Here is a 24,289-nt window from a genome sequence, read left to right as displayed (position 1 = left end):
AAAGCCTCCGGCCTCCTTTAGAAGTGGCATTATATGTGGTTCACCTGTAAACATATCCGCCCTGGTGCCCRCCCCTTGGGCAGGGGAGAGCAGATGTTGCTCCCCGCTAAGAGCTGCTCGGAGCCCTCGCCCAAGGAGATGGTGGTCAGGCTGTCAGAAGCGATCTGTACGGGCAGGCCGATCTTTCGCAAGGAGATGTGTTTACAGAGCATGAAATTAACATTTTTGCACAAATAATTGCTTACAACGGAAGCCTTAGTCGCGGATTTGAAGCTTGAGCGAWTATTAGTGAGGTCAGATGGAGCGCGCGGTGGTGTCCACCTCCCRGGCAAAGTCATTCCCACCTCCTAGATATTCACTTACACCACAAGGTTTCAACATGTGGTGATGTTCGTACCTCTWATTTGTCATTTATAGCAAGTTTTACTCCTGTACATGGGGTATGATGCCTTCAGAATGATTCTGGAATGGCAAAGCATTTCTTTAGCTTATGTGGAGAGGAAAGTCTTATTCCCATCATTAATGTTAAATTATTGTCTAATAGTACTCCAATAATAATTYGTTTTAAAGAGACTTTGCAGGAACTTCCTGTAAATAGGCCTTAGTTGTGAACTAAAGGGATTTCTGAAGTCTTTCCATGATCAGGAGWTTAGTCGAGATGGTGTTGGCTGTGCTAAGCCAATGGATATTGGCAAAATTTGTTTCCACTTATAATACAAATCTAATTTTGAGCTTCCGTGCTTTATAATAAGGCTGTTTGATTGTTTCAAATCATCCTTCTCTGGTCCCCCTTTCTTCAGCACACTCACCCCCCAGGCTGTATCCCCTGGTGAAGCATTAGAAATGCAGTGTTGTCTGCTTTATTTGTATTAAGCTACATTTCACTCCCTTGGGATGGGTATGAAAAGGAGGAAAAAGGAGCCGTTCCAGGGATATGGATTTCCTGTTTCCCTGGATTTTCTGCCTGCTGCTATATTTGAGGGGTTTTTTTTTCATCTTTTGTCCTGCGGTGCAGTCAAGAATAGAGATTTTCCTTCTGAATTCCAAGTGCTCTTAAGGAGGYGGGTGCAGAAGGAGCGCAGCAGTCCGCAAGGCAGCCAAGCCCGGGTCTGGCCTCAGTGCTCCCCAGCACGACTGTTCCCTGTGTTCTGAGCAAACCCAAAACCCAGGATAAAGGAGATATTTCATTCCCTCTCCCAGTAAAAGGAGGCTTTAAAATAATTCCAAGTACTTCTATCCAAGGCTGAAGAGCTTTTCGGTTCTAATTTTTTTCCAGAAAAGTGAAATAGGGCTCAGTGTCTCTGTGCACTCATAAGCCATGTAGTAGCACTGTCTTACCAGTCATATACAGTGTTTCGACCATAAATTTTCGGAGGACACAAGAGAAATCACATATGCAATGAACTGTTCCAATGTACTGGAGCAGGACCTGCTAATAGCACATCCTCTTTGAAGAAGCCCTAGCAGAATGTATTTCTTTTTCTGTATATTAAGATTTCATAAAGCAAGCATATGTAAGCAAGTCTGAAGTGGTTAAATAAGTYATTCTCTGCTCTGTGTACAACTGTGCATTTTATTCATTGATTTTTTCCTCCCTATTTTCATCAATGCTTAAACAATATTCTTTCAATATGGAATGAGCCTTATAAAATACTAGATAAAACATGTTCAAGTCARACTAGGTGGTTCTTTACTCTGGTATGATAAGCTACAAAATGTTTATTGCAGGGAATGTCCTGCTATACAGCAGTCTTTCACAGTCCCATGGAGCTTCATTATAGTGAAGTTGGACTGTGCACTGTAGAGAGGATTCATATTTTATCATCAGGCTAACTCCTGTGCTCTGTAATGACCCTGAAAAACAGGAAATGTTCCAAATAGGTCACAGTTTATTTAAAATACATTTCTACTATTCTATAAGAACTGGTGTAGTTCTAGGAGAATGGAAAATGTTGTGGTAGTGGATTTGAATGTGAATCCTACTGGACGCTCGTGAGACTGTCCAGCTGCCCAGCCCTCACATCCTTCAGGCTTCCAGGATGCAGCCAGTGAAGACTTCCAGACCTCGAGGATGTCAATGTGCTCTCAAGGGACAGACCCCTCAGACCTTGCAGTAAAACAGGAGCAGTCTAGCTGCTACTTGGCCTGAGATGGGAAACATTTTTTTTCTCTTGTAATTGAAAACTTGTTTCCGTAATTCCAGCTGTGCTGCACTCCAGGAGTTTCATCTCTTTCCATTTTCCTCTTTGCATCWGTCTTGAAAAACAGGAGGACTGTCTGTAACACCCTTCCTTTCTGCCTGGTCATCTCTGCTCTAGTCAGCACTCATGAGTTTGCATTTTTCTTCAATTTTTTAATACTTCTGTAAATAGCTCTGGATGTAACTTGATCTTTTCAAACAGTAGGACACTGATTCATGCAGTTTACGCTCTACCATCAGTGAGAAATGATAAAACAGCTGTTGAGCAGTTGTGTAAAAGTTGCTCTTGTCTTGCATCTGTACAATTATTCATGGATTCCTTACTCTTTGAATTGTATCCCAAATTTCTTGACAGTTTCTGCTGTTTTCTCTGGACTGCTGTTGAATTTTAATCTTGTTCTTCCCTCGGCTGGCAACATCAGCAGATTTAACAGGCATGCTTTCCATTCCAATACGGAAATCGATAGTTAATTTTATAAGGTCTAGGAAGATCGGCAACACTCAATTTGATAACATGGCTTGAGTGTTTGCATTGAAACTTGTAATTTTTGATTAAATTTGAAGGAATTTTGTTGGCATCAGCTGGACTGTTGTGTTTGTGGTTGTGTGAGTTGGTGGAGGGATTTATCTGTTGTCTTTCCCATCTGTGTGGTTTGTTACTTGTCCCAGAGGGAACTGCTTGTTTCCTAGCCTTGTTCTGACACCCGCATGGTCAGCAGCTGTCTGGATCTACTTAGGTGACATCTTAAGGCGCATACATTGATTTTTGTATCTGACAGGTCTCTCCTCAACCTCTTTCCCACGTTTCTTCATGTTTGACCTTTCAAAATTACTGGAAGTCTCAACCATCTTTCACAGGTGCTTGGACATGACAGCTCTGAGACTATCAACTACCTCCTTACCAGGCCAACCAATTTCTCTTAGCAAGTTCTAGTTTTGTGTTGGCTTTTTTTCACTCATATCCTAACCTGACTTATGCCCTTCTTGCTGCTGGCATTTTGAGCGATGAAGCATCTTGCCATAGTAATAACTTCCAGCTGCTCATGTCAAGTGGTGATCACTGCTAGGCAGCATCTCCAGGATGGGTCAATGCACCTGCACATGATCTAACYTCTGACTTTTGCATTTCAATGTAGAGTGTTTGATCCTTTCCTTACCTTGGCTCAGTCTCATCTGGGAAGGAGGTTAGAGGGCAGAAGCCTTGGGATGGCCTGAAGGTGTCTGTAAAGTTCACAATTTCGTGTTCTTTGGGAAATGGTACTTGCAGACCTCTCGAGCTGTAGCAGCAGCTTGCTTAGGAGAGAAATAGTAAATGCGAGCAGTGTGATCTGATGATGCACAAAATACAGGTATTGCAGGGGACTGTGGCTGTGACTCCCTTGKGGAGGGAGGAGCGGGAAAGGTGGCAGAAGCTCTCTTGCTGGGCAGGGGTTGTCACTTCAGCATTTAACTGGTAGCTATTGATTATTGAAACCCCAACACATTTTTCAGATTTTTAGGGCGCCCAGACCTTTGCATGAAATAACCTTCAACTGGCAGCTCACAGTGGGGGTTTGTGCTTAGTTGCATGGTGTGTGCTCTGCAGAACTCTGTAGACCATGATTGATTGCTTGGTTTTCTAGACATTTCAATACTGAAACAGGGGTTTTCATATTTATTTTGTGTGTGCTCACAGTTCTACTTTATATTCCAAGTTGATTAATGCAATGTGAGCCAACACTGAGGACCTGGCRCAGGGTTCCCAACGCTGCCAACAGTTTCCTGGGGCCCTGTGACAGTGCAGAGACTTTGGCTGCTGTGGGCACTAATTTTATTTACTACCTCCCATGAAAAAAGATTTGGGAGATGCGTACGAGAGACAAGTACATMAAATGAATTGACAGGAGAAACAGGGGGAAATGGCAGGCGGCACGGCTCAAATGTTTTAAAGTACTGAGATAATAGCAGGAAGTCTGATTCTGGGAAGAGTGTGATTTAATCTTGGCATAGACCAATGCATTTTCTATTGCTTGATGCTGTGTGTTAGTTGTTGAGCAGCAGTTAAATAACTTTTGGGGGAGAAGAGGCGTATTAAATGTTGMTTTTTAGTGCTGATGCTTTCAGTTTAATATAACACTGTCAAGAAGCATCAAGTCTGCCAGGAAGCTGGTAGAGAATTTACTTAAAAATTCCTAAAATATCTGAAGGGAGAATACTGATACTGCATTGCTAAAAACCAAATGCATGGGTTTACTGTTTAGCTGCTAATAAATAGCTCTGTGCAGAGGCTGGTGCCAGTAGTATGGCTAGAAAGCAWGAAGAGTTGGGCTCCTTAAGGGAACCACGAAGTAATGCATGCATTTAATTGATAAACAATTTATTTGCACGTKGTGGGGTTGGTCTGTCCTCACCTAACAACTTGCTCAGACATCAGTACCCATCTCCCTTCCCTTTTCAGGACTGATACCAGTTTTTCCCAAGGATTCATTGTCCATCCAAGTTTCCAGTATTGTGGATTGCATTGCACTTAAGATTTTTTTTTTTTTTTTCCCTTTGGCTGAAACCTCTTTTTCTTAGAGGTTGAAAATGGCTGTTAGGCTTTCTGTGGACTCTGAACCAAATATTTTATGGAACTTGCAATTTCAGGAGTTCTTGCATGTTTTGAATAGCTACAAATACTGTTTTATAACTCCACACCAAGTGGAGTTAGCTCCTACCAAGCTGTGGTAGGTGTTATAGGCAACTTGGAAGCTCCAGAGGAATCTCAAATTCTGACTCAAAGCAGTGTCTTGCCATAGCCAGTCCAGATGGAAAATCATTACCTCGTTCTACAAGGTTTTGTTTGTGTGAGGGCTGTTCTCGCACCAACACAGCCTTGCTCTAAGGTGAGGTCCCATCTAGTTTCCCCCMAAAACTGTAGTCATAGCGAAATTAGATGTGCAAAAACACGCAGTGTGCAAGGCCATCTCTTGGGGCAGCTCAGTCAGTTTTTGAGAGTTTCCAGAAAGCACATAAAGTAGAAAGGCAAGGAAGGAAAGAAGGGAAGTCTTGAATCCCATTTGGAAAGGCAGATCAGAGATGACTTTTACCTGTGTCTCCATCCCTCGCATCCARAGCACCTCGTGGTGGTGCCTGAAGCAGTGTGGCTAACTTTGTGTCGCGCTTTCCACAGGAGGGAAGCGCAGGGAATGGTCTTGGGATCTTTGTAAATGTGCTGCTCSTGTCAAAGCAAGGTCGAAGAAATGTGCCTGTTTGATGGAGAAAGGGTGGTTGTGAAGCACCTAAATGTCTGCAGGACTTAATGCCACAATTTCGAGCAGATTTCTAAGAAATGCTGCTACGTGGGAACTAGAGAATTTCTGTAGATTTGAAGGACTTTACATCTTAGCAAACAGCAAAGATGAGAGAAAACTTTGTGCGTAAATTAAAGCAATGAAATCTGTTCTGAAGACTAAAAATAGGCTGGCTGGGTTTTTAGCAAGTGAAAGATGGTCTGAGCCTGAAACTACAGTGTGCATTTAAGTTGTGCTGTTGCAAGATGTGCTAAAGCCTAAGTCTGTGCACTGCCTTTGAAAAGACATAGTACGTTTGGAGCCCGGAATAAATTAGCCAGTACATTTAGAACAGCAAACGCTGCAGGACCATAATGATATTTCTAAAGGCAAGTGAAGAACAAACTGTAAGGTATTTGGTAGAGAGAGATGACTAAGCTAGATGTCAAATCACTGTCCTGCACTGATGTGTTTAGACATTACTCAGCTAATGAACCAGGACCTCTTCTTAGATGGAAGTTTGCCTGTGCAAAGTTTTTTTCTTAKTGTTATTTTTAAATTGAATAAAGTSAGTTAACTGAGGAAGTTTGAGTGTGTGGGGAGGAATATTGCTTGAACAAAGTGTGCTCTGTCACTTGGTGCAGAAAGACCTTGTGCATCCAACGCAGAAAGCTAAAGGTGGCTAATGGTGAAGCCACCGGCCACCCTGCCCAGCAAGGAGCCCTGTGTCCCCAGGCTGCGTCCTGCAGCCCCAGGGCTCTGCAACGGCCTCCCGCAGGTTCCTGGAGCTGGTTCTGGTCCAGCYGCAACTTAATTAGCTGTGGGGGTAGGGATTAATTCAGGGCTGGCATTGCAGCTTTTGTGGCTGTCCTTCCTGAAGGACCTAGGCGGGTTATTCCCATACACCTACACACAAGTTTGTCAAACAAAAGCACAAATCTGARCACAGACTTCTATTTTAACAGTGTTTCTGGTGGGAGAAAGTGTGCTGGCCAAGTGGTTTGGTCCTGACGTTATTCAAGAAACCTTTAGGTCTGGTTTGAACCCMTCATCTGAGTTTGAGTCACAAAACAGCCGTGAAGATCTACTTAGGTTTTCTTTTTGTCTTCAAAAGCACTTAATCGTTCCACGTGACACATTGCCATTTAGTCCTGCATTGCCTTTTAACAGCTTCTGAAGTGTTGAAGGTATGGATTATACTAATGTGGCTTTTAATTTTTGATAGAGTGAAATAGCTTCAAAAATTAASCTTTGGAAAACACTTGGATAGATTGCAGGACAGGCTTTTAGCAGCATTCTTTTTCAGATCGTATACTGTCTGTATTTCAAAAAATRCAGACCTTTGGCTGGCGATGCTCAGCTTCCTGACCCAGGAAGAATGTTTCCAGCTGGCGCTGGAAGCTTTTTTTCCTCCTCACATAATCTGAAAGTCCCAGCTGTTTTCCATACCAGTAGCTAGGATGGAKGTTGGTTGCTGTCCATGGATGTTGCACCCATTTGTTGGTTAGCTCATTCCAAAAGGTATTTGACAAGCAAGGAAAATGTTGTTTCTTCCTGGTGTAATAAGATTTTATACATTTAGTTATGAAAGAGTTACCTGTGGGTAGTGTGTATGGTCCTGCCATCATGAAAAATAAGCTGCTTGTTCATCATCTTCAGCGTCTTGTTGTAGGACACAAATGCAAGAAGTATTTGTTGAAGTGYTGGGATAAATCAAGAGACCCAGCATGAAACAGCCTCTTTCAGCGCTGTCACTGAGTATCGTAGCTCTTCAGATCTGAATGTAGCAAAAAATCAGCAAAATAAATGTTTGAACAGAGTTTGAAGTCTCTGCAGCATCACGATTTGCATATGTACTTTTCTCCTCTTGCACAGAAACAGTTGGCTTATGTCTCCATCCRCTCTTCTTTTATTCTGGCTGGAGCCAGGCACACTAAATAGTGATTAAACAAAAGATTAAAATTCCATTTTTGTGGGTTTGGTGTTTGAATGTTAATCGATTCCTTTGGCAGAATGCTAAGTAAGAGCATGGTAGACAACAGAAGGGGCTTATTTACAGCAATCTGTCTAAATCCATTTTCAATGTGTTCCTTAATATGCCTTTCTACTCTAATCTATTTTCAGTTTTAAAGAAATGAAGGATGGGAACAGGCAGGAGATTAGTTTAAAATATTGCTAGAGAAGTAATCACTTCTTAGTTGTAAACAACTTCCAGGATTTAAGGAAAAGAAAATGTGCCTGAGCTGAAACACAAGCTATGGGCTTGCTCTGGAATTGATGGGAAAAATTCAGTGGTGTGTGCACTTAGCAAGCTGGACTACATGATCATAACAAAGTCTTTCCATTTTTGCATTGCTGTTTACAACTGACCATTTAAAAAGTGGACAGATTTTTGCAAAATGAAAAGCTAAGGTAGAGCAAAACTGAAAAGCCCACGGGCTTGCAAAGCTGTCGCCTGGAATTTCTATGTGCTGACCTGTTTTTTTATAGGGACAAAAATCCAAATGTTTAATGCTGACTTAGCCTACACGTGTGGAGTTCACTGCAGAATTCGAAGAGGAGGTCTTTGTATTTACAGTTAAAATGTAGGCAGAGGTGAAATGTGGTGGTGGGTTTTGGACAAAAATAATATGCTTCTTGCTGTATAATAAGAATTCATGAGAAATGAGGCTAACAGTGAAAATTCATATGAAATACAGCATTACAGGTAACACGAAGTCCCTTCAAATGGGGAGCTTGTTTAATAGTTAAAGCAAAAATGAGTGCTGGAAAACTTGCTGTGTTTGGCAGACTGCTTAGATACCAGTCTAGCGCCTCTATTGAAGAGACATCATCAAGTTACTTAATTTGCATAATTAAATCAAATCCTATGCAGCATCCCTGGAGAAAACCACTGCGGGGGGGGGGGCAGGGGGGAGAAGGTATGAGTCTGGTCCCTGTGTGTAGATTCCTGGGGCTTGGATGTCTTTTGCCACAACAGAAGTTTCCCAAATAACATCAGTATCAGCATCCTGCCCAGTGCCACTTTTGGAATGAGGCTGGAGAGGTGCATCTGAACCCACCAGGTATAATCTAATGTAATTTGAACTTGATTCCCATCCCCTAAGAGCTCTTCTGAGAGGGAGAGCCCAAGAGGCACCTTCTCCTCTAAGCACCTTGGCTGCCCTTGCTTAAGTTGCCTGAGTTCCAAGGCAACTTGGAAAAAAAGCAACCAAACGAAAAACCACTTTTGTTGTTTCCTTATTAGACTACTGAGGTGTCTGTTTTGCTGGTGTGATGTGTTTGGGGTGAGAGGAGGGATGTATTTGATTCCATTTTCAGTGTCCCTGGATTTTTCCTGCCTGCTTGGCAGTGATCTGGAGCTCTGGAGTCCCCTGTGTGGGGTGGGAGTCGTGGGCTCGGAGCCAGGGCCTGGAGCAAGAGTGGGAAGATCCATCTAAGATGCCAAAGATGCATCTAACATAGGTGCATTTAATACCTTGCTAAGTTACTCTGCTGAGCCCTGCTTTTAGCTGCTGGTGTTTGATTTGATTGATCCATTAGAGTAATACTAAAAACTTCTCCCATCCTCTGAGAAAATATATTGTTTTTTTTTCTTCCTATAAAGTCCTGGTTTCTAGAGGTCACTCTTCATGTCAAGAGTCAGGCCACTACAAGTGACTTATGCTCACCAATATCTTACTATGTAGTTGGTCTGCTCCAAGAATGACTTTTCAAGCACCTCTTCTTGCCCCTAATCCATGTTTTTTTTTTTTTTTTTAACAAGTAAAATTCCGTTTTCCTTGGACTCGGAATAGCAGTGTTTTAAGAGATATATAATGTTTTTCTTTTGTGGTCTCTTTGATCCTGTCTTTCATTTGCTGTCTTGCTCCCAAAGCACCTATTGCTTTAGAATTTCAGGAACAACATCATGAAAAGCAGAGCTCTAATTGGGTTCTACACAGGCTCAAGCCTGCACCTGTAAAACTTGCTTTTAGGTCGAGCAGCAAGGCTGTTAAAAATGGCACTTACATCTTATTTTGATTTTATTCAGGTAGAGTAGTATTTTCATAAATAATGATCCTGCACTAGGGGTTTCATTAAATCTTTATTGTTAATTAAATAGGAAGCAAGATGCATTAGATGTTTTCAAAATGAAAAAGGGCCCTTTTAGTAGATTCTCTGATTAAGAATATTGGTCGTGAGTATATGATGGTGCACTGAAAAAATAGAATTTAACGGCTGTTACTTTAAGTACTGTTCTGAGGCATAAGAAATCCCTCACTTTATTCCTCAGCCTTTCCAGGTGAGGAATAAAAAATAATAAAAACTTCTTGTTTCTGATAATTTTAAGCAATATGTTTGCTCTTCTTTTGTAGGTTTAAGTGTGGGAGGGAATTAAGGCAAGGTTTCACATGTGTGGGATTTTCTTGTTTTTGTTTTTTTTAACATATCCATTCTTTTGTTTAAAAGGCATCATATGTGAGGCAAAAGAAAGACCTTTACTTTGTTGATGGCGAAAGAAAAAAGGACTGGCATAACAAAGAAGCTATAAGGAGGGACGCCGAACGTGTCGGTATGTAAGATTACTCCAAATATGTCTTAGCATAGATCGTAAATTAGTTGGGTTTTATTTGGTAGGCTGTGAGCAGAACTGCTGCTGGGTCAAGATGATATTCCTACAATGATGCATCAGTTACTGAAGTTATTTTATTATTGAAGCCTCCTCTCTCCTTCTCCAAAATAGCTGTTTTGAATGAAAGGTTGTTGGTAACATTTTGGTACTTTTAGGATAGGTGCCATATGGATTCTACAGTCTTACAAAAATAGGTATGACTGTGCCTGTTTTTAAAATGAGAGCTGGAGAAGGAAAAGGTGTTAGAAAAATATTCTAGATGATAATATTTGCCAGACTTTAATTGTGAAGTCCTGGGTTTTGTCCTGCATCATACAAAAGAGCAACTCTTCTGCACGTGACAGCGTTACCCTGATGTGCCTGCAATGGCTTGACCTCCTCTCCTCCAGAGCTCGGGGTGTTAAATACACATATCCACCTGTGCTGAGGAGAGTAGCAGGTGAGGGATTGAAGCTGTGTATGTTCTCCTGCTGCAAATCATAAAAAATATTCCATGTATCCTGCCTGRTCTTGCCATCAGCCCCTTGCCCAGAACGAGGAGGTTCAACCTCAGTGACTTGCCCAGCTCGAAGGACTGCTGCCCTTCTAATAARTATATATGGGTTAGTTGCTGGCCAGTTAAGCAGCAGTTGGTAGTAGTGATGCATGTTTACTTCTTGTCTGTCCATAGGAAATGGAGAACAGGGAAAACCTTACCCAATGACTGATGCAGAGCGAGTGGACCAGGCATACAGGGAAAATGGCTTTAATATCTTTGTGAGCGACAAAATTTCACTGAATCGTTCCCTTCCGGACATCAGGCATCCAAAGTGAGTCCTTGGTTTATGTTTCTRTGTGTAGAAGTTTACAGTCCCTACACTGCCACATTTGCAGGCGTGTGGGTGGTTTTTGTTTGTTTGTTTTTAATCCTTGCACCTTTGTCCATCAAATACAGACCCCTGGAGTCCTGTTAGCTCTATTGCTGCCTTTATAAAGGATAGCAATCTGTTGCCACAGCGCACTAATCAAATAGAATATTTTTATACCCTTTCCCAATGCATACTCATAAACTGAGGGGAGAATATAGCTCGTAAATGTTTTAGGCATGCAGCTGAAATGCTTAAATATAGAGATCAGTTAGGTAACTGTGGAAATGTAGTCAGCTTATAACCAGCATCCTAGGAAATGCAGCCTGTGTGTCTGCTAACCTAAATCCTGCCTGGTTTCTGTGTTTATGGGCTCACAGAATTTAGGCTTTAGTCAATGCCAAGTTTCCCTCACCTGAGGGTTTAATATACTGCTGTATGTTCCCCAGTGCTTCACAAAGCTGCTGACTCCTCRTTGCTAATTCTGCTAGTTAAACATGTTTTAAAATGTGAGACTTCAGGCTCCGGTCCCCAGTTAAAATTAATAAGTGAAGTGTCTGGGTCATTGGCAATTTAAACTGAGATTGATGGTGCTGCTGCAACTGGTGCTGCTCGTTGCTTGACACACAGTCACCCAGTGCAGCAAGCAGCRATTGTGGAGGCCTCAAGGAGAAGATAAACAGCAGGTATATCATGGATATAGGGTGGGAAMGGAGCAGGGTTATGTATAATGGAGATGTGGAGTAAGGGAATTAAGGATTGAAAAGGTCTGCTGTGTATTGTCTGCCCATTTACAAAAATAATACAAAGTCCTTGAGGTGGTATGTTCCATATTATTGGGTGCTTGATGAAAGCAATTTATAATGCAGCTTGGTTGAAATGGAGTCTGTAAAGAGCACTGTAGATAAGTGAGCCACGTGTTAGAGCACTGTTATTTACCTAGAAGAGGAAGCAGACACTAGTCTAGGAATATGTTTATAGACCCTTGATTTTGCAAATGTTCATGCTCCTCACTGACCCAACTCACTTCTGAGATGTTTTATATGGTCATTTTATAATATAAACAGTGTTTCACCACTGTCTTCTCTTAATCATGGAAACCTGCAGAGGGTTGATGGGACTAAATTTAACTAGTGCTCATGTAAGATGTATGATCTTTTGCTTCAGGAAATGYGTCTTCCCCCTGCTAACACTTTCTTTAAATGCCCATAGCTTTTTAATATTAAATGCTAATTTTACAAACCTTCTAAAGCAATTGTAGATGTGATAAATGGAGGGAAACAGCTTCTCTGCCTGCCTAACAGTGTGCTAACAGCTGAAATTTACCATATAGAGCTGGTCAGAAAAGGATAATTCTACCTTAAAAAGGGTGAGAAGAGATTTTGGCATTTTCTTTCACATTGTAACAAAATTACAGCTAGTAGAGCCCTCCAAGAATGCTATGGTTGCAATGTTCATACAGCTACCTGGAGAATCCTCCTGTAAATCAAGGGAGCATTACCTTCGTTTTGCAGTTCAGAAGAGCTTAACAAGGTGGGGAAATATCTGCAAACTTGGGGGGTGCATGAGCGGGCACCACAGACCTGACTCTTCAGAGGTCCAAGGTCCATAGTGCTGTTTTCAGAGCCCTGCTTTATTCACTGGTACCAGAACAGACCAAGACAACAGTGTGTTAACAAGAGTTTTTCTTCAAATACTGTGCATTAATTTGGATTGTAATTTGAATTACTTGATGATAATTAATACAGAAGAGCCAGTTAGTTTTGGCACCACCATTGACCTTATTCTGTCTGTGTCCAGCTGCAAGAATAAACTGTACCTGGAGACGCTTCCCAACACCAGTGTGATTATACCGTTCCACAACGAAGGATGGTCCTCTCTGCTCCGCACGGTGCACAGCGTCTTAAACCGCTCTCCTCCTGAGCTGATAGCTGAGATAGTGCTGGTGGATGACTTCAGCGACAGAGGTGGGGTAACTCGTATGTAACATCTGTGTTTATCAAACAACGATCAAAGACCTTGCAAATATGCATGCAATGCATCTTGGAAAAAAAGAACGTAGCAAAAACGAACGGTTTACATACTCAGTTTTTATTATTTTAGCTGCTGATGGCATCAGTGATGCTGCCTTTGGAACGATGTAGATAAGCAGGGAAGCTGCTTTTAGTATRCTGCTGTTAACCTGTGTAGACAGTTGATCAAAGTCAGGAGTTTGACACATGGCATCATAAAAAAGTTCACTCCTTACATGTTATATTTTCTTCTAGAGGCAGAAAACTATAAAACTAACTGTGACAAAAGGTTTGCACCCTGGRCTTTAGTTTTCTTAACTCCTGATTTTTTTGCTCCCAAAAATTTGTAATATGAAAAGTTATTCTCTGAACCATTTATGTGCTCCGTGATTATAAATTGAGCTATGGATTAGTTTGCATCTTGAGATAAAACGTAGGCAGTTTGTGCCCTTGTTATAGTGTAAAAAGGTAGACAAATGGAGGAGGAATGAATGCTCCATCCTGTAGACATTGCACAGTTAGATCATAYGGAATTTGAATGGAGCAGCTGGTTATCCTGTGCTGAAGAGTATACAATGACTTTAAGGGTTTATAATCAGATCTACCAACTTTAATGTTTTATCTTCTTTATTATCAGCTGCAGAGTTCAGGTTTTCCCAGATGAGATTACACAGGGAGGAAAAGCATTCTCCAAAAGTATACCAAAGGATACATCTCCAGAAATCTGACTCATAGGAAGTAGTAGCTGTRCTTGGTTCTGAAACTCATAAAATGGGCTTGGAAACAAAATAGTATTTGGTGTTCTGACCCATGCAGACATTTAGAAAAGCGTTGCCCAACAGCTATGGTTTTTGTTCTAAAGTACATCTCTTAATAGCTTGCAAGCAGAGCATGCTGGTTTGAAAAATCAATCAGTTGTATGAGCTAGGTATTTCTTTAGATAATTTGGAGACTAAGCTGGTGTGTGTGAGRTGGGGGGAACACCCTCCCAGCAAGGTCCCTTTATTGCCTCCGTGTCTAGAAGCAAATTAAGCAAGCTCACGCTGTAACCTGAGCTGAATTGCACAAAAAATATATATTTTTACAGGAGAAATGGAAGTAATAAGATCAGGTTTGCTGTGGATTTGTACTCCAGACGTGGCCTTGTGACCAGGCCAAGGAGAGCAGTTCCCTGGCTCTCCCAYCTCGGCTGCTCGTCAGGCTGCCCATGAGCTGCTCACCCTGCTCCCTCCCGCTCTGGTCCAGATGCAAACTCTCTCCATCCATCATCCATCATGCAAAGGGTACAAGAAGCAGCAGAGATTAATTTGCATGCAGCATCTGTTTAGAAATAGATAGAAAAGTCTATGTATATTGGACAGGGAGCTAAATTGTCAGGGGAGCAGAACAACAGGCAGGTGTGCGGAATGGTAACAGCCCTTCTGGAAACCAGTGTTTTCCTGCTAGCTTAGTTGATCTATGCATGTTGGGACAATTACCGGTTAGGATGAAACGTTTTCCCTTTCCTGCTGTCAGTCGTGTATCTGCATCGTGGTGTTTCCTGCTGGCCGCATCTGCTTTTCCAGCACTCAATATTCCTTAGCCGCGCTGGAGCTGGTTTCCACGTCCCTCCCAAAAGCTAGAGAGATCTAAGGCTGTAGGAGGTGAGAGCATTGCAAGTCCGAAACCATGATCTTGACTTGAAAGACTGGTTACAAAATTCTGTTTTTAGTTTATCCATTGTGTGTCCTTGAAAGTTGAAAGCCTAATACCTAAAATGAAGTGTGGGAAGGAACAGAGGCTGCAGCAAAGATTTTACTTGCGTTGCATGCTTGAAAAGATCACTTTTTGGGATTTGAACTCTGTTATACCGCTGCTCTGGTTATCTGTTTATCTCATGATTAAATTGGGCAGGAACTGAAGACTCTCTGTCCGAGTTGATGATCATCACCATTGTTCCACAGAAACGGCGAGCAGTTCATAGATTGTGTAGCAGTCTCTTGGTTTCCTCTGAAAATCATAAGTGACTAATCCCCTGCATTAGCTCTGCCAGGTAGAGTGCTGCATTAGTTCTGCATTAGTGCCACAGATTTGCTACAGCACCTTTCACACAGTGATAGCTGGAGGCCCCATTTGAGATCGGAGAGGCACAGAAACAACAGTTAGTGTCAGTGTCTTCCTCAAAAAGATCAGTAAACAGTCATCGTAAACTCATACTGAAAAGGAAAAGATGAAAAGGATAATTGCACACCAAAAATACATTATTCATTGCTTTGAGAGAGCGCCCTGACAAGATAAAATATCAGATRTATTCTGCTTGTTCCTCAAGGTGACCTTGCATTTCAAGGTTGTCTAAACACACCTATAGCACTTCTAGTAACTCCTTCTAAAAACTTGGCTATCCCTGGTGAGCAGACTGTATCCATCTCATTTTCTTGTGCTGCTGACCTCTCATGGGCTTGAACTTGGACATTTTGGCCTAGATGCCTTTGAGGTTGTCCTCTCAATGTTGCATTCTGCTAGCTTGTATAGGTGTCCCTAGTAGGACAGTCCCTCCCTTTTCAGATGYGTATCATCGGTTCTCATTCTTGCAGAGTCTTTTTCACATAAAAATAACTATGGAAACTGTACCTGGAAGGCAGCTGCAGCGTTTTATGTTTCTGGAGCTCTCAGATGAATCATCATCTGGAAGTGTCAACAGCCATTTATTTCTTAATTTGTTTGCAAGACAATTCTGTGACCTTTAGCAATAAACATTTTTCAACCAAAAAAGATTGTTCTGATGACAGTAAAGCTTAATAGCAAGCAGCAAAAGCTTTCCTAGTCATGTTTTTTTTTAGTTTTGTGTTTGAAAATTGCAATGTGCTGATACAACTTGCTGTCTGGATTTAGTGATAGCTTTAGTGCTGGATTCCATATTGGCTGCATTGCTCTGGGAAAGGGCAGCTCAAGTGGTCACTTTGTGGTAGTAATATACTGTATTATACAGTAATAAAAATATGCCCCATTGCCCTAGTTGCCTTGTCTAGTTGTCAAAAGGTAAAACAGATTAGGGAAATCTAATACCCATAAAAACAGTGAGAGTTTGCATTTATCAGTTTGTTCCAGACAATATATATCAAGTATTTTCAGCGCTCTCTTTAATGTAAAATGTAATAGGGTTTTTACTTTTTCACTTTTTGCAACAATTGAGTTTTTTAAATTATTCAAAACACTGTAAGCTTGCTGTGCACTAGAAGGCTGTAAGATAATTTCAGAATGTCATTTAAAAGAAATATCTTGTCGCTTGCTTCAAGTTACCCCTGTGCAGAAGAAAGCCTGTCCTACACAGGCAGTTCAGAAGTACTTGGATTAAATCCTGCCTTATGACCTAGCTTGATGGAACTGGATGATTGTGGCTCACTGTTTGAATGTCACACACAACCTAATGCTGAAACATGACTTATTTGCATGTTGACTGACAGCCTCTTCTCACTCATTCTTAGGACTYCTTTTGTGTAAATGACAGTGTTTTAGAACAAGTTTGTCCCTTGTTAAGGAACACGAGTCAGAGTATCAGTCATCGCTAAGGCGTTTGTGCATTATATGCGAAGCACTGTTAAGGCAGTAATAAAGTTGATGTGGCAGCACTGAAAATACTGTAGTCCCCTAACATGAGGGMTCTTGGTGGAAATATTAAGTGAGCCCGGCCATCTGCCTTGGGGCTTTGTGTGTGCGGACAGTGGCAATGTGTGAATATCCTGCTCACAGCAACCACCCGAAATCTGCACCTGTGAGTGAGAGGCAGTAATAATTTCCCCTGACTTAATTATATATGGGACCCAGCAGGACAMTGATGCTGGTGAAATCAGCGCTTAGTGCTCTCTCCGTGCATTTCTGCAGATTTTTTCCAGCTCTGCCGTGGGAGAAGGCTGCGGTCTGAGAGCTTATCTGGTTTATCTGCTTGCTGAGCGTCAGGGCAGTCGTAGACAAATCCCCTCTGTCCCTTTCCCAGACAAATCCCTGCGAGTTTTTAAATCTCTCTTGATGTTACAGCAAAAGTAATTCTGGATGTAGCCATATGGCATAATGTGAATGGAAAAACAAATGTGGGCAAGGCTGCTTGGCTGAACCACACTCGGTGTAACTCGCCCTGGAGAGCCTAAGTCACCGTAAGGGCTGTGTGGAAAGGGAAAGGCGAGGGGTGATTAATGTGTAATTTGGTGCAGCATCGGGTTCGCAGCAAATAGAGCCCTGTTCCATTAACTGCCTCTGCCAGGCTTTAATTGAAAGAAATCATGTTCTTGGTGGCTGAAATAGAAAACAGAAAAGTGTTTAATACTTGAATTCTTTTTGATCTTTAACTGGAACAGTGAGGGATTTATGCAGCTGAAGGAATTATCTTCAGGCACTTGCATTGTGCATGTTGCTTTTTTCTTTAAAATGCACTGAGATGTATCTGCCTACTGGATCTCTGAATACAGAGTGACTGTTTAAGTAGCGATGGCCATTTTCTTCCTAAATTCTGAATATGATCCTTTCATAGCTTTTAACCCTAAAGCATTTATCTAAGTTTTAAAAAGCCAAGATTTTCTTGAAGTACYGTGCATTTTTACAACCCTTCAACTTGCCTTAATGCTCTTCCCCTTGTAGAGGAGGTTGTGGCTACTACTGTCTTGGAAAACTTAAAGAATATCTTTATAAATTAAGTCAGAGAATAAAGAGTTTTTTTCCCTGCACTTCAAATTCATTGCAGATCATCTCCAGTCTGTTTAGACTTTTGTAATGGGTCAGATAYCTGTCAGTGAGATCTCCCCTTGATTGGAAAGTTGGTTCTTCGAAGTTTGGAGACTTGGAAGGCTGGTGAAAAATATGTACTTTTCTCTYAAAATTTTATTGTGATATTTGTAGGTTATTGAAGTTCAGGGTTTTGATGCTCAGTTTGTGGACCACTCATTTGTCTTTTGGTTTAGCTACCAGATGTATAAATTCTGACGACTTTGACTATTGAAAGATTTCTGATGGAAAAATTACATAGGTGTCGACTTCTGTATTGAAAATGGCTTTACTTTGAATATCAGATGAACATTTTAACTATCCTAGGTAAAAAGTCCAGCCTGGCCATTTACTTCAGGATCCTATGTGACAGCTTAAACTGTCCAACCAGCTCACTCTTCTCGTGTATTCATTTCATTTCTTCATCACTAGCAACAGATAATAATCTTCTGGAAAGGAAAGGAAGTGAATAAAATACATCCAGTTTACTATGAAATTGTGTGGTGAAGGATGTCTGGCACAGAAATATTTAAAAAATAAATAAAAGACAGGATTTTCCATTACGACTCATTGAAAACATCCAAGCGTGTTTGATACTACAAAATCATATCTATGCAGCTGCTAYCAGTATGAGTTTGCAGGCAAAGAGCTTTACATTTGTTTTCCTCACCTTGGAGCAAGTGTCTTCATCGGCTAGGAGTCACCTATCCAGATACCTGCCAGCTGCATCGTGAATCAACATTTTAATGCTTTACAGCTGCTTCTCTGTAGAAGTTAATTAGAAGTGTGATTTGAACACCCTCTGCCAGTGCTCATATATGTCTATTATTAGTAATTATTGTTTCTGCTATTAAAGTGTACATTTTGAGTGGCATTAACAAAGCAGCTGTTGTAACACAGGCCTTTGTTAAAGGCGAAAACTTCTTAGAGCTAAAAAGCAATGCTTCTGCAATTTAAAAATTACCTTGGGAAATCTAAAACAAATTCCTTTCCAATTTTAATTGCAGTCAATAGAATATTTTTTCATGGAAGAAATGCCCACCTCATTCTCTCAGYGTAGCATGGGCATCAGGACCAAGTTTGCCTCTTGGCAATAAGCTTGGCTTGTGRTGACGATGTCTCCAGTGCAACTTGCTGGTTGTGCTGGGCAGTTGCAGTGAAGGACCAAGTTTAAAAGCCTTAATGTGCCTTCAGCTATGAGTATCCCTCTGTCAGCCAGCTGAAAGGATGGTCAACTGAGAACAGTATTTTCCATCAAATATTTTAGCGTGGATATCAGCACAGTCCTGGATTTATGCTTTGGGATTAGCAGATTTACTGATCTTTCTGGCAGATGCTGGTGACTTATTGGASAGCAATTGCAGCTTTTAAAGTGAATAAAATTGGAAACTGATGATAAAAGTCTAGAAGAATAGAGTAGAGTCTGAGTATTAAAATATATTTCTGCCATGGCAGTGGTCACTCCTATAAATCAAAGTCTGCATTTTTTAATTCCAAATGTATTGGTAATTGTTTCATGTATCAAATACTATGTTTTCTGCTCGGATGTACAGGGTACAAGGCAAATATGGCTTTGCTTTGTTTGTCATTCATGGTTATTAATATGCTGCATTATGTAGGAGTGAAGGCCTAGCAGTTATTTTTTTCCAATATTTTGCTTGGCTGCAGTCCCAAAGTGAATCTATTGTAGGTTTGCACTAATAGCTTTAGACCTCATAGTCTCTTGTTCATTCTCACATCAACACTTGAGATCRAAACCTTTGGACCCCAAAGGATGCATCCCTACCAAAAGAAAGCAACTTTCAAATGGGTCGTATGTTGAACCTAAATGTCATGTTCTCTAATAAGAAAAAAAGTCTTGATAATTTTTCCTCTAATTCTTGTGCTTTTTCTGTGTTCTTTTCTTTGTTTTCTGCAGAGTAAACACTGTTCTTTGTAAATGCACTTTGCTGATAAACGACYGGTTTGGGTGCAGGCGGGTCCCAGCAATATTCAGAGACTTTGAAAGCTTTAATGTCATAGCTCTGATATGTTCCAAAACATTTTCAGTGTGAAATGGCAGAGCCATTCATCTGCCTGAGTCTTGCCAATGGCTGGAAAGCTTTTCCTCTTGGTTGTAGAATTCAGACCCTGTTGAGTACACGACCTGCACCAATGCAGGTAACCTGCTGTGCAAACCAGCTCAGCCCTCCACGGCAGCCTCTTGTGCCTCATCCCTCTGCACTTGCCGTTAGATTAAAGAGAGTTAAAGACTAGTTTAGTTTCTCATGATTTTTATCTCCTGCAGAAATAGTGACGTGAGCGTTTGCAGGATCCTGAACGAGTGTATGGTGCATATATAAATCTGACTGCTGGAAGCGTCAGTGCCACTGGGGTGGTGGCTTCTCTCGATGTTTTCCAGTGTTTATTTCATCTGTCCATAAGATTATTGTCGATTTAGTAAGTGGGTTAGCATTGAGCAGGCATTCTCCTGGTTAACCAAGCAGCTAATCAAACTCACGTATTTGTCCTGCAGATGAAGGCACAGATCCCCCAATTTGAAGGCAGCGTTTGAGGCTGTAATGCCCTTCCTGCGAGTCGTCATGACTACTCCGAACTCGAGCGGAATATTAAGTGTGCTCCAAGGAGTTTGCTCCTGTGTCAGCTGCTACGAAGGCTGCATTGCCCCCAAACTGTAGCTAATTTGTATGGGAGCAAAACGCTCTCTGATGTTAAAAGCAATCAACACGGAAATGACTGAGAGTCACCAAATCACCCCTTTGCATCAAATGTAGGCAACAGAACAGGGAAAATACATAGGTAGGTGCTTTAATCTTCAGACGTATTTAATGAAGTGGTGAGGTAGAGGAGTCGGATAATGAGGATCGTGGTTCCCCTYGGGAAAGATTGAGTGTGGAGCAGGAGAGCAAATGATTTTGCAGGCTGCCCTGGGAAGCAGTAGGTAAAGGACCTAAGAACTGACAYAGAGCACAGGTTGGGTCTATTGCTCCTAATGAACCAAAAGTGCTTAAACCTTTCAGCATGAGAAGAGATGGATAGAGTGAGTAAATGAATCTTCCTGGATTCCCTTGGGAAGAAACTGTTGGGATAGACTTCTATACAAATGAAAGTTTACCAAGCCAATAAAAGGTCATGTTGTAGCTAAGATGATTATTTGCTGTGTATTTCTCTGCCCAGCAGCTTTGCAGCCTGACTTATACTTGGATGCCACTTGGATGTTAAGCACTTTCTCCACAAAATAGATGCTTTGTTTGTCCAAATAAACATTTAGAAGGAAATATAGAGAGTGAGACTTCCAGCAGCCTCATCTCTGTTAATTCTAAATGTTTATAGTAATTAATGTAAACAGTAATGACTTCTTCATTAGGAAGTGTGATGGCAGACTTTGAGCTTGTATCCCATGCCCATACAACTTTATTYCCTGCTTTTCCTTCCTGCAGGTGTGTTGAGACCCACATCTGATGCAGAGGGCACGATGGAGAGCAGGGCTCCCTTATCACCAAATTGGCAGCGTGTTGGCAGAGCAGGTCGGGGAGCTGGGAAGGCTTTTCTAGACATTCCACCACAGAGCTGCAATCAGTGAAGCAAAAGATATTAATTTTCTGGCTTCTAGGTCTTTTCTTCTTTGTTTGTAAGAAGAGGCAGCTTGGAAGGCTGTGATCAGCTTAATCAGTTGCTATTGTTGGGACTGGTGTTAGCAGTGCAATTTATTAAATCAGTTTATTATCYTCCCCACCAGCTTCAGTGATCAGAGGGTGAAAACGCTGAAAGAAAATTAAAACTAGTGTAAGTGCTGCCTGTTTGTGTAACAGAGTATTTTGCTGTTTAAAAGGATTACTCATCTGCACCAAAACAGAGAGAAGTTAATTTAAACGATGAAGAGCTTTCTATTTCAGGGAGGCCTGACTTGCACATTGTGATAGATTGGGGAAGGAGTATAATTCATTCTTAAATTGTTAAACAGCGTGTTAGGACCACATACCTGAGCCAAGATGAATGGAGTCATTTGTAATCTTAAATAAGCATGTCACGATGTAGGAAGATAGAGACAGGGAAGTGGGGATAACTTCTAAACAAATGCCCAATGAACCAGTTACACTTTAGGGTCTGATGTTTGTAAAATATCCAGAATAACTTTTTTTAGGAAAGAGAAACTACTTTTAGTTGCTTGAAAATAAATTCTTTATGTATTCCTGTTTTGTCTTCCTGTGCTCCAATTTCCAGAGTGTCAAGTTCTTCTTTTCTTAAACTCTCTTCATCCTCTCATGTGAAGCTAAAGCAGGAAGCAGGGCATTGGCTGTATGTATAGCAGAGGGAATTTGTTTCACTGGTAGCACTTGAGTAATCCAGAAGGATTTTTGATTTCTGCAGTGCTGCCTAAGAGCAACCACCTGAAATCACTGGAGAAGTGAAGTGAAGAAGCTAGACAATGCAAAATTCAGAAGCCAAAAGAGATAAGGCCTAAAGTAATATATAAATCAGGAATACTTCCCTAAGAGGGAAAGATTTCCTTGCTCCCTTCTTGGGGCATGAATCTAGCCACAGGTTCTGACTCATACTTGCAATATATTTAGCTATTTCTAACCCAAGATCTCGAAGTTTGGTACCCTCCTGCCTGCCAAACACTGCAGAAATGTCCCTATAACAGATATGCAAAGACTTGAGGCTGAGCACATTATTGCTATCTGAACTCTATTGATAGCTAAATCTTTGCCCTTCTCTAACAGAGGAGAGTTTTCCTGAGTGAAAGGAAAGGCTTCGTTTGAAGTTCAGGTTCAGGCATCTGTGGAAATACAGGTTAAATGGGATGAGACCACATAAACAAATTTGTTATCCTTTCAGCTCTGGGGTCTATTAATGACCTTGACTGGTCAAAAGTGTGAGCAGTGGTCAAATTATTCTAAGCAATCAYGACACAAAAAGCAAATGTGTGTAGGACAGTTTATGGTTTGCACGAAGAACTACTGCAGCTGGAGGAGAAGGTCAGTATAATAAGTATAATAAAAAGGCTAAAAGTATAAGAAGGCTGCAAGAATTTTGCCCGGAGAAAAAGCATCTTATTTTGGAGAGTTTATGTTATCTAGACCTCCTGTTGAAGCCTCTCCTTATTCTCTGCACTGAGTTTTATTTACAGCTCAAAATAATTATTAAAAAAAAAAAAAGCCCGCTATATAAGTAGTTCTTGACTGGTACTGTTAATGTATATGCTGTATATCAAGTTTATTGCAAAGTCTGTTAGCAAGCTACCAGTCTAGTTTTTAATCTACAGATAATCTAACTCTCTTATATATGTTCGGGCTGTATTACTTTGCCCAGAGTAGAGGCAGCCATTGGAATCCATCCAGTTCATKCAACAACTTTCATTAAAGAAAATTGCCCTTGTAATAAAAATTACTCAGTGTGACAAGATGCCATAATATATTTTTTAAAGCCTCATAAAATTTTGTAGCAGTTAATGCCCCTTGTTTGTTTTTGGGCTTTTCTTTTAAAAGGAAAAAAAAAACTCAAAAAGACTCACTTGTGATGATTTTTGGAGAAGAATGTGGCAAAGGCTGGACAGTGGGAATAGAGCATGTATTAGGAAATGGGARAACAGGCTCTTGAGAAGTGCACTGCATTGTACTTTGTGAGGGTGTTTGGAAGTCTGTGCCCCTTCTTTAGTAAGCAAAAATGCGTACAATAAAATCTGCAAATGTGCAGTTCATGGTACCTAAGCCTTGACCTTATAACATACAGCAACTGGGCGTCACATTTTCTGCAGCCACCTCTCCTGGTGAAGAGAGCAACGCTTGGTARGATGGATCCTGCATCCGTGAGGTGGCAGGGATGCCCCTTGCTTCTCCCTGAATTTTCCATCTACGAGACTCACAAGCAGATGSCCCGTGAGGAATTTCTTACCAGTGCAGAGCAGAGGAGGTCACTTACTGCAAATTTGAAGTACTTTAGTAGTTTTGAATACAGGAATGAAGGGGAGGAGTGCTAAAGAAGCCAACGTGCAAGTTTGGATTGCAGGTGCAGAAGTAGGGATTAGTAGGGCAGATGAGAAAGAGTGGATTAGACCTTTTTGATGCTCTGTGTAGAGTGTTTGCTTGAGAAAACTGCCTTCTGTGCCATTTTTTTAGACTTGTTACACTATAAATTGGGAGAAATGTCCTGTAGTTTGTAACTGCTTATTCATTAGTTGCTGCAAAATGGTCTTCACGCAGTTAGTCTGTGTCTCTGATWGCAGAGCAATCGTCGTAGTTGCTGCAAATACAGCCAAGACTATAAGGACTTCAATATTTTCAGGACATCAAAAATCAAATCAAAAAAGGGCATTTCAGGGCATCAATATTTTCATCCTTAAATGCAGGTATCTCCTCCGATAAGCCTTTTTTTCCCGCCACCTAAATTCCTTTGTTGGCCATTCCTGCCTTGTGGGCTTAGAGGGCTGTTTGACCAGGCTTTCTGATGCTTTTTATTTATGCATAAGTGGATGGTCATGTTCTGCTTTTTAGGAAATGGAACAGCTTTAAAAGCATTGAGTGCAATTTACTTGTGAGAATAACGTGTCCTCTCTCCTTTCTGAGATGTGTCAGTCTTTTCACAACAGTCTGAGAATCCTTGCAGTCTGTTCTGATAAAGCTCTCCCA

The 24,289-nt window shown here is 41.2% G+C and overlaps 1 protein-coding gene across 1 annotated transcript in view; it reads left to right on the top strand.

The window, feature by feature from the left end:
* GALNT10 (polypeptide N-acetylgalactosaminyltransferase 10) overlaps positions 1-24,289 on the top strand; it is a 66,626-nt gene that overhangs the window by 23,172 nt on the left and 19,165 nt on the right. Inside the window, exons 2-4 of the mRNA XM_026047673.1 lie at positions 9,904-10,006; positions 10,737-10,875; positions 12,712-12,878. Coding sequence (XP_025903458.1) covers positions 9,904-10,006; positions 10,737-10,875; positions 12,712-12,878 — 409 coding nt within the window. The remainder of the gene's footprint in view (positions 1-9,903; positions 10,007-10,736; positions 10,876-12,711; positions 12,879-24,289) is intronic.

The sequence above is a fragment of the Nothoprocta perdicaria genome, unplaced genomic scaffold, assembly GCF_003342845.1.
Source record: "Nothoprocta perdicaria isolate Ctin4 unplaced genomic scaffold, notPer1 scaffold_5, whole genome shotgun sequence".
NCBI lineage: Eukaryota > Metazoa > Chordata > Aves > Tinamiformes > Tinamidae > Nothoprocta > Nothoprocta perdicaria.
Note: the sequence above shows the minus strand (reverse complement) of the source record. Positions and strands in the feature narration are given on the sequence as shown.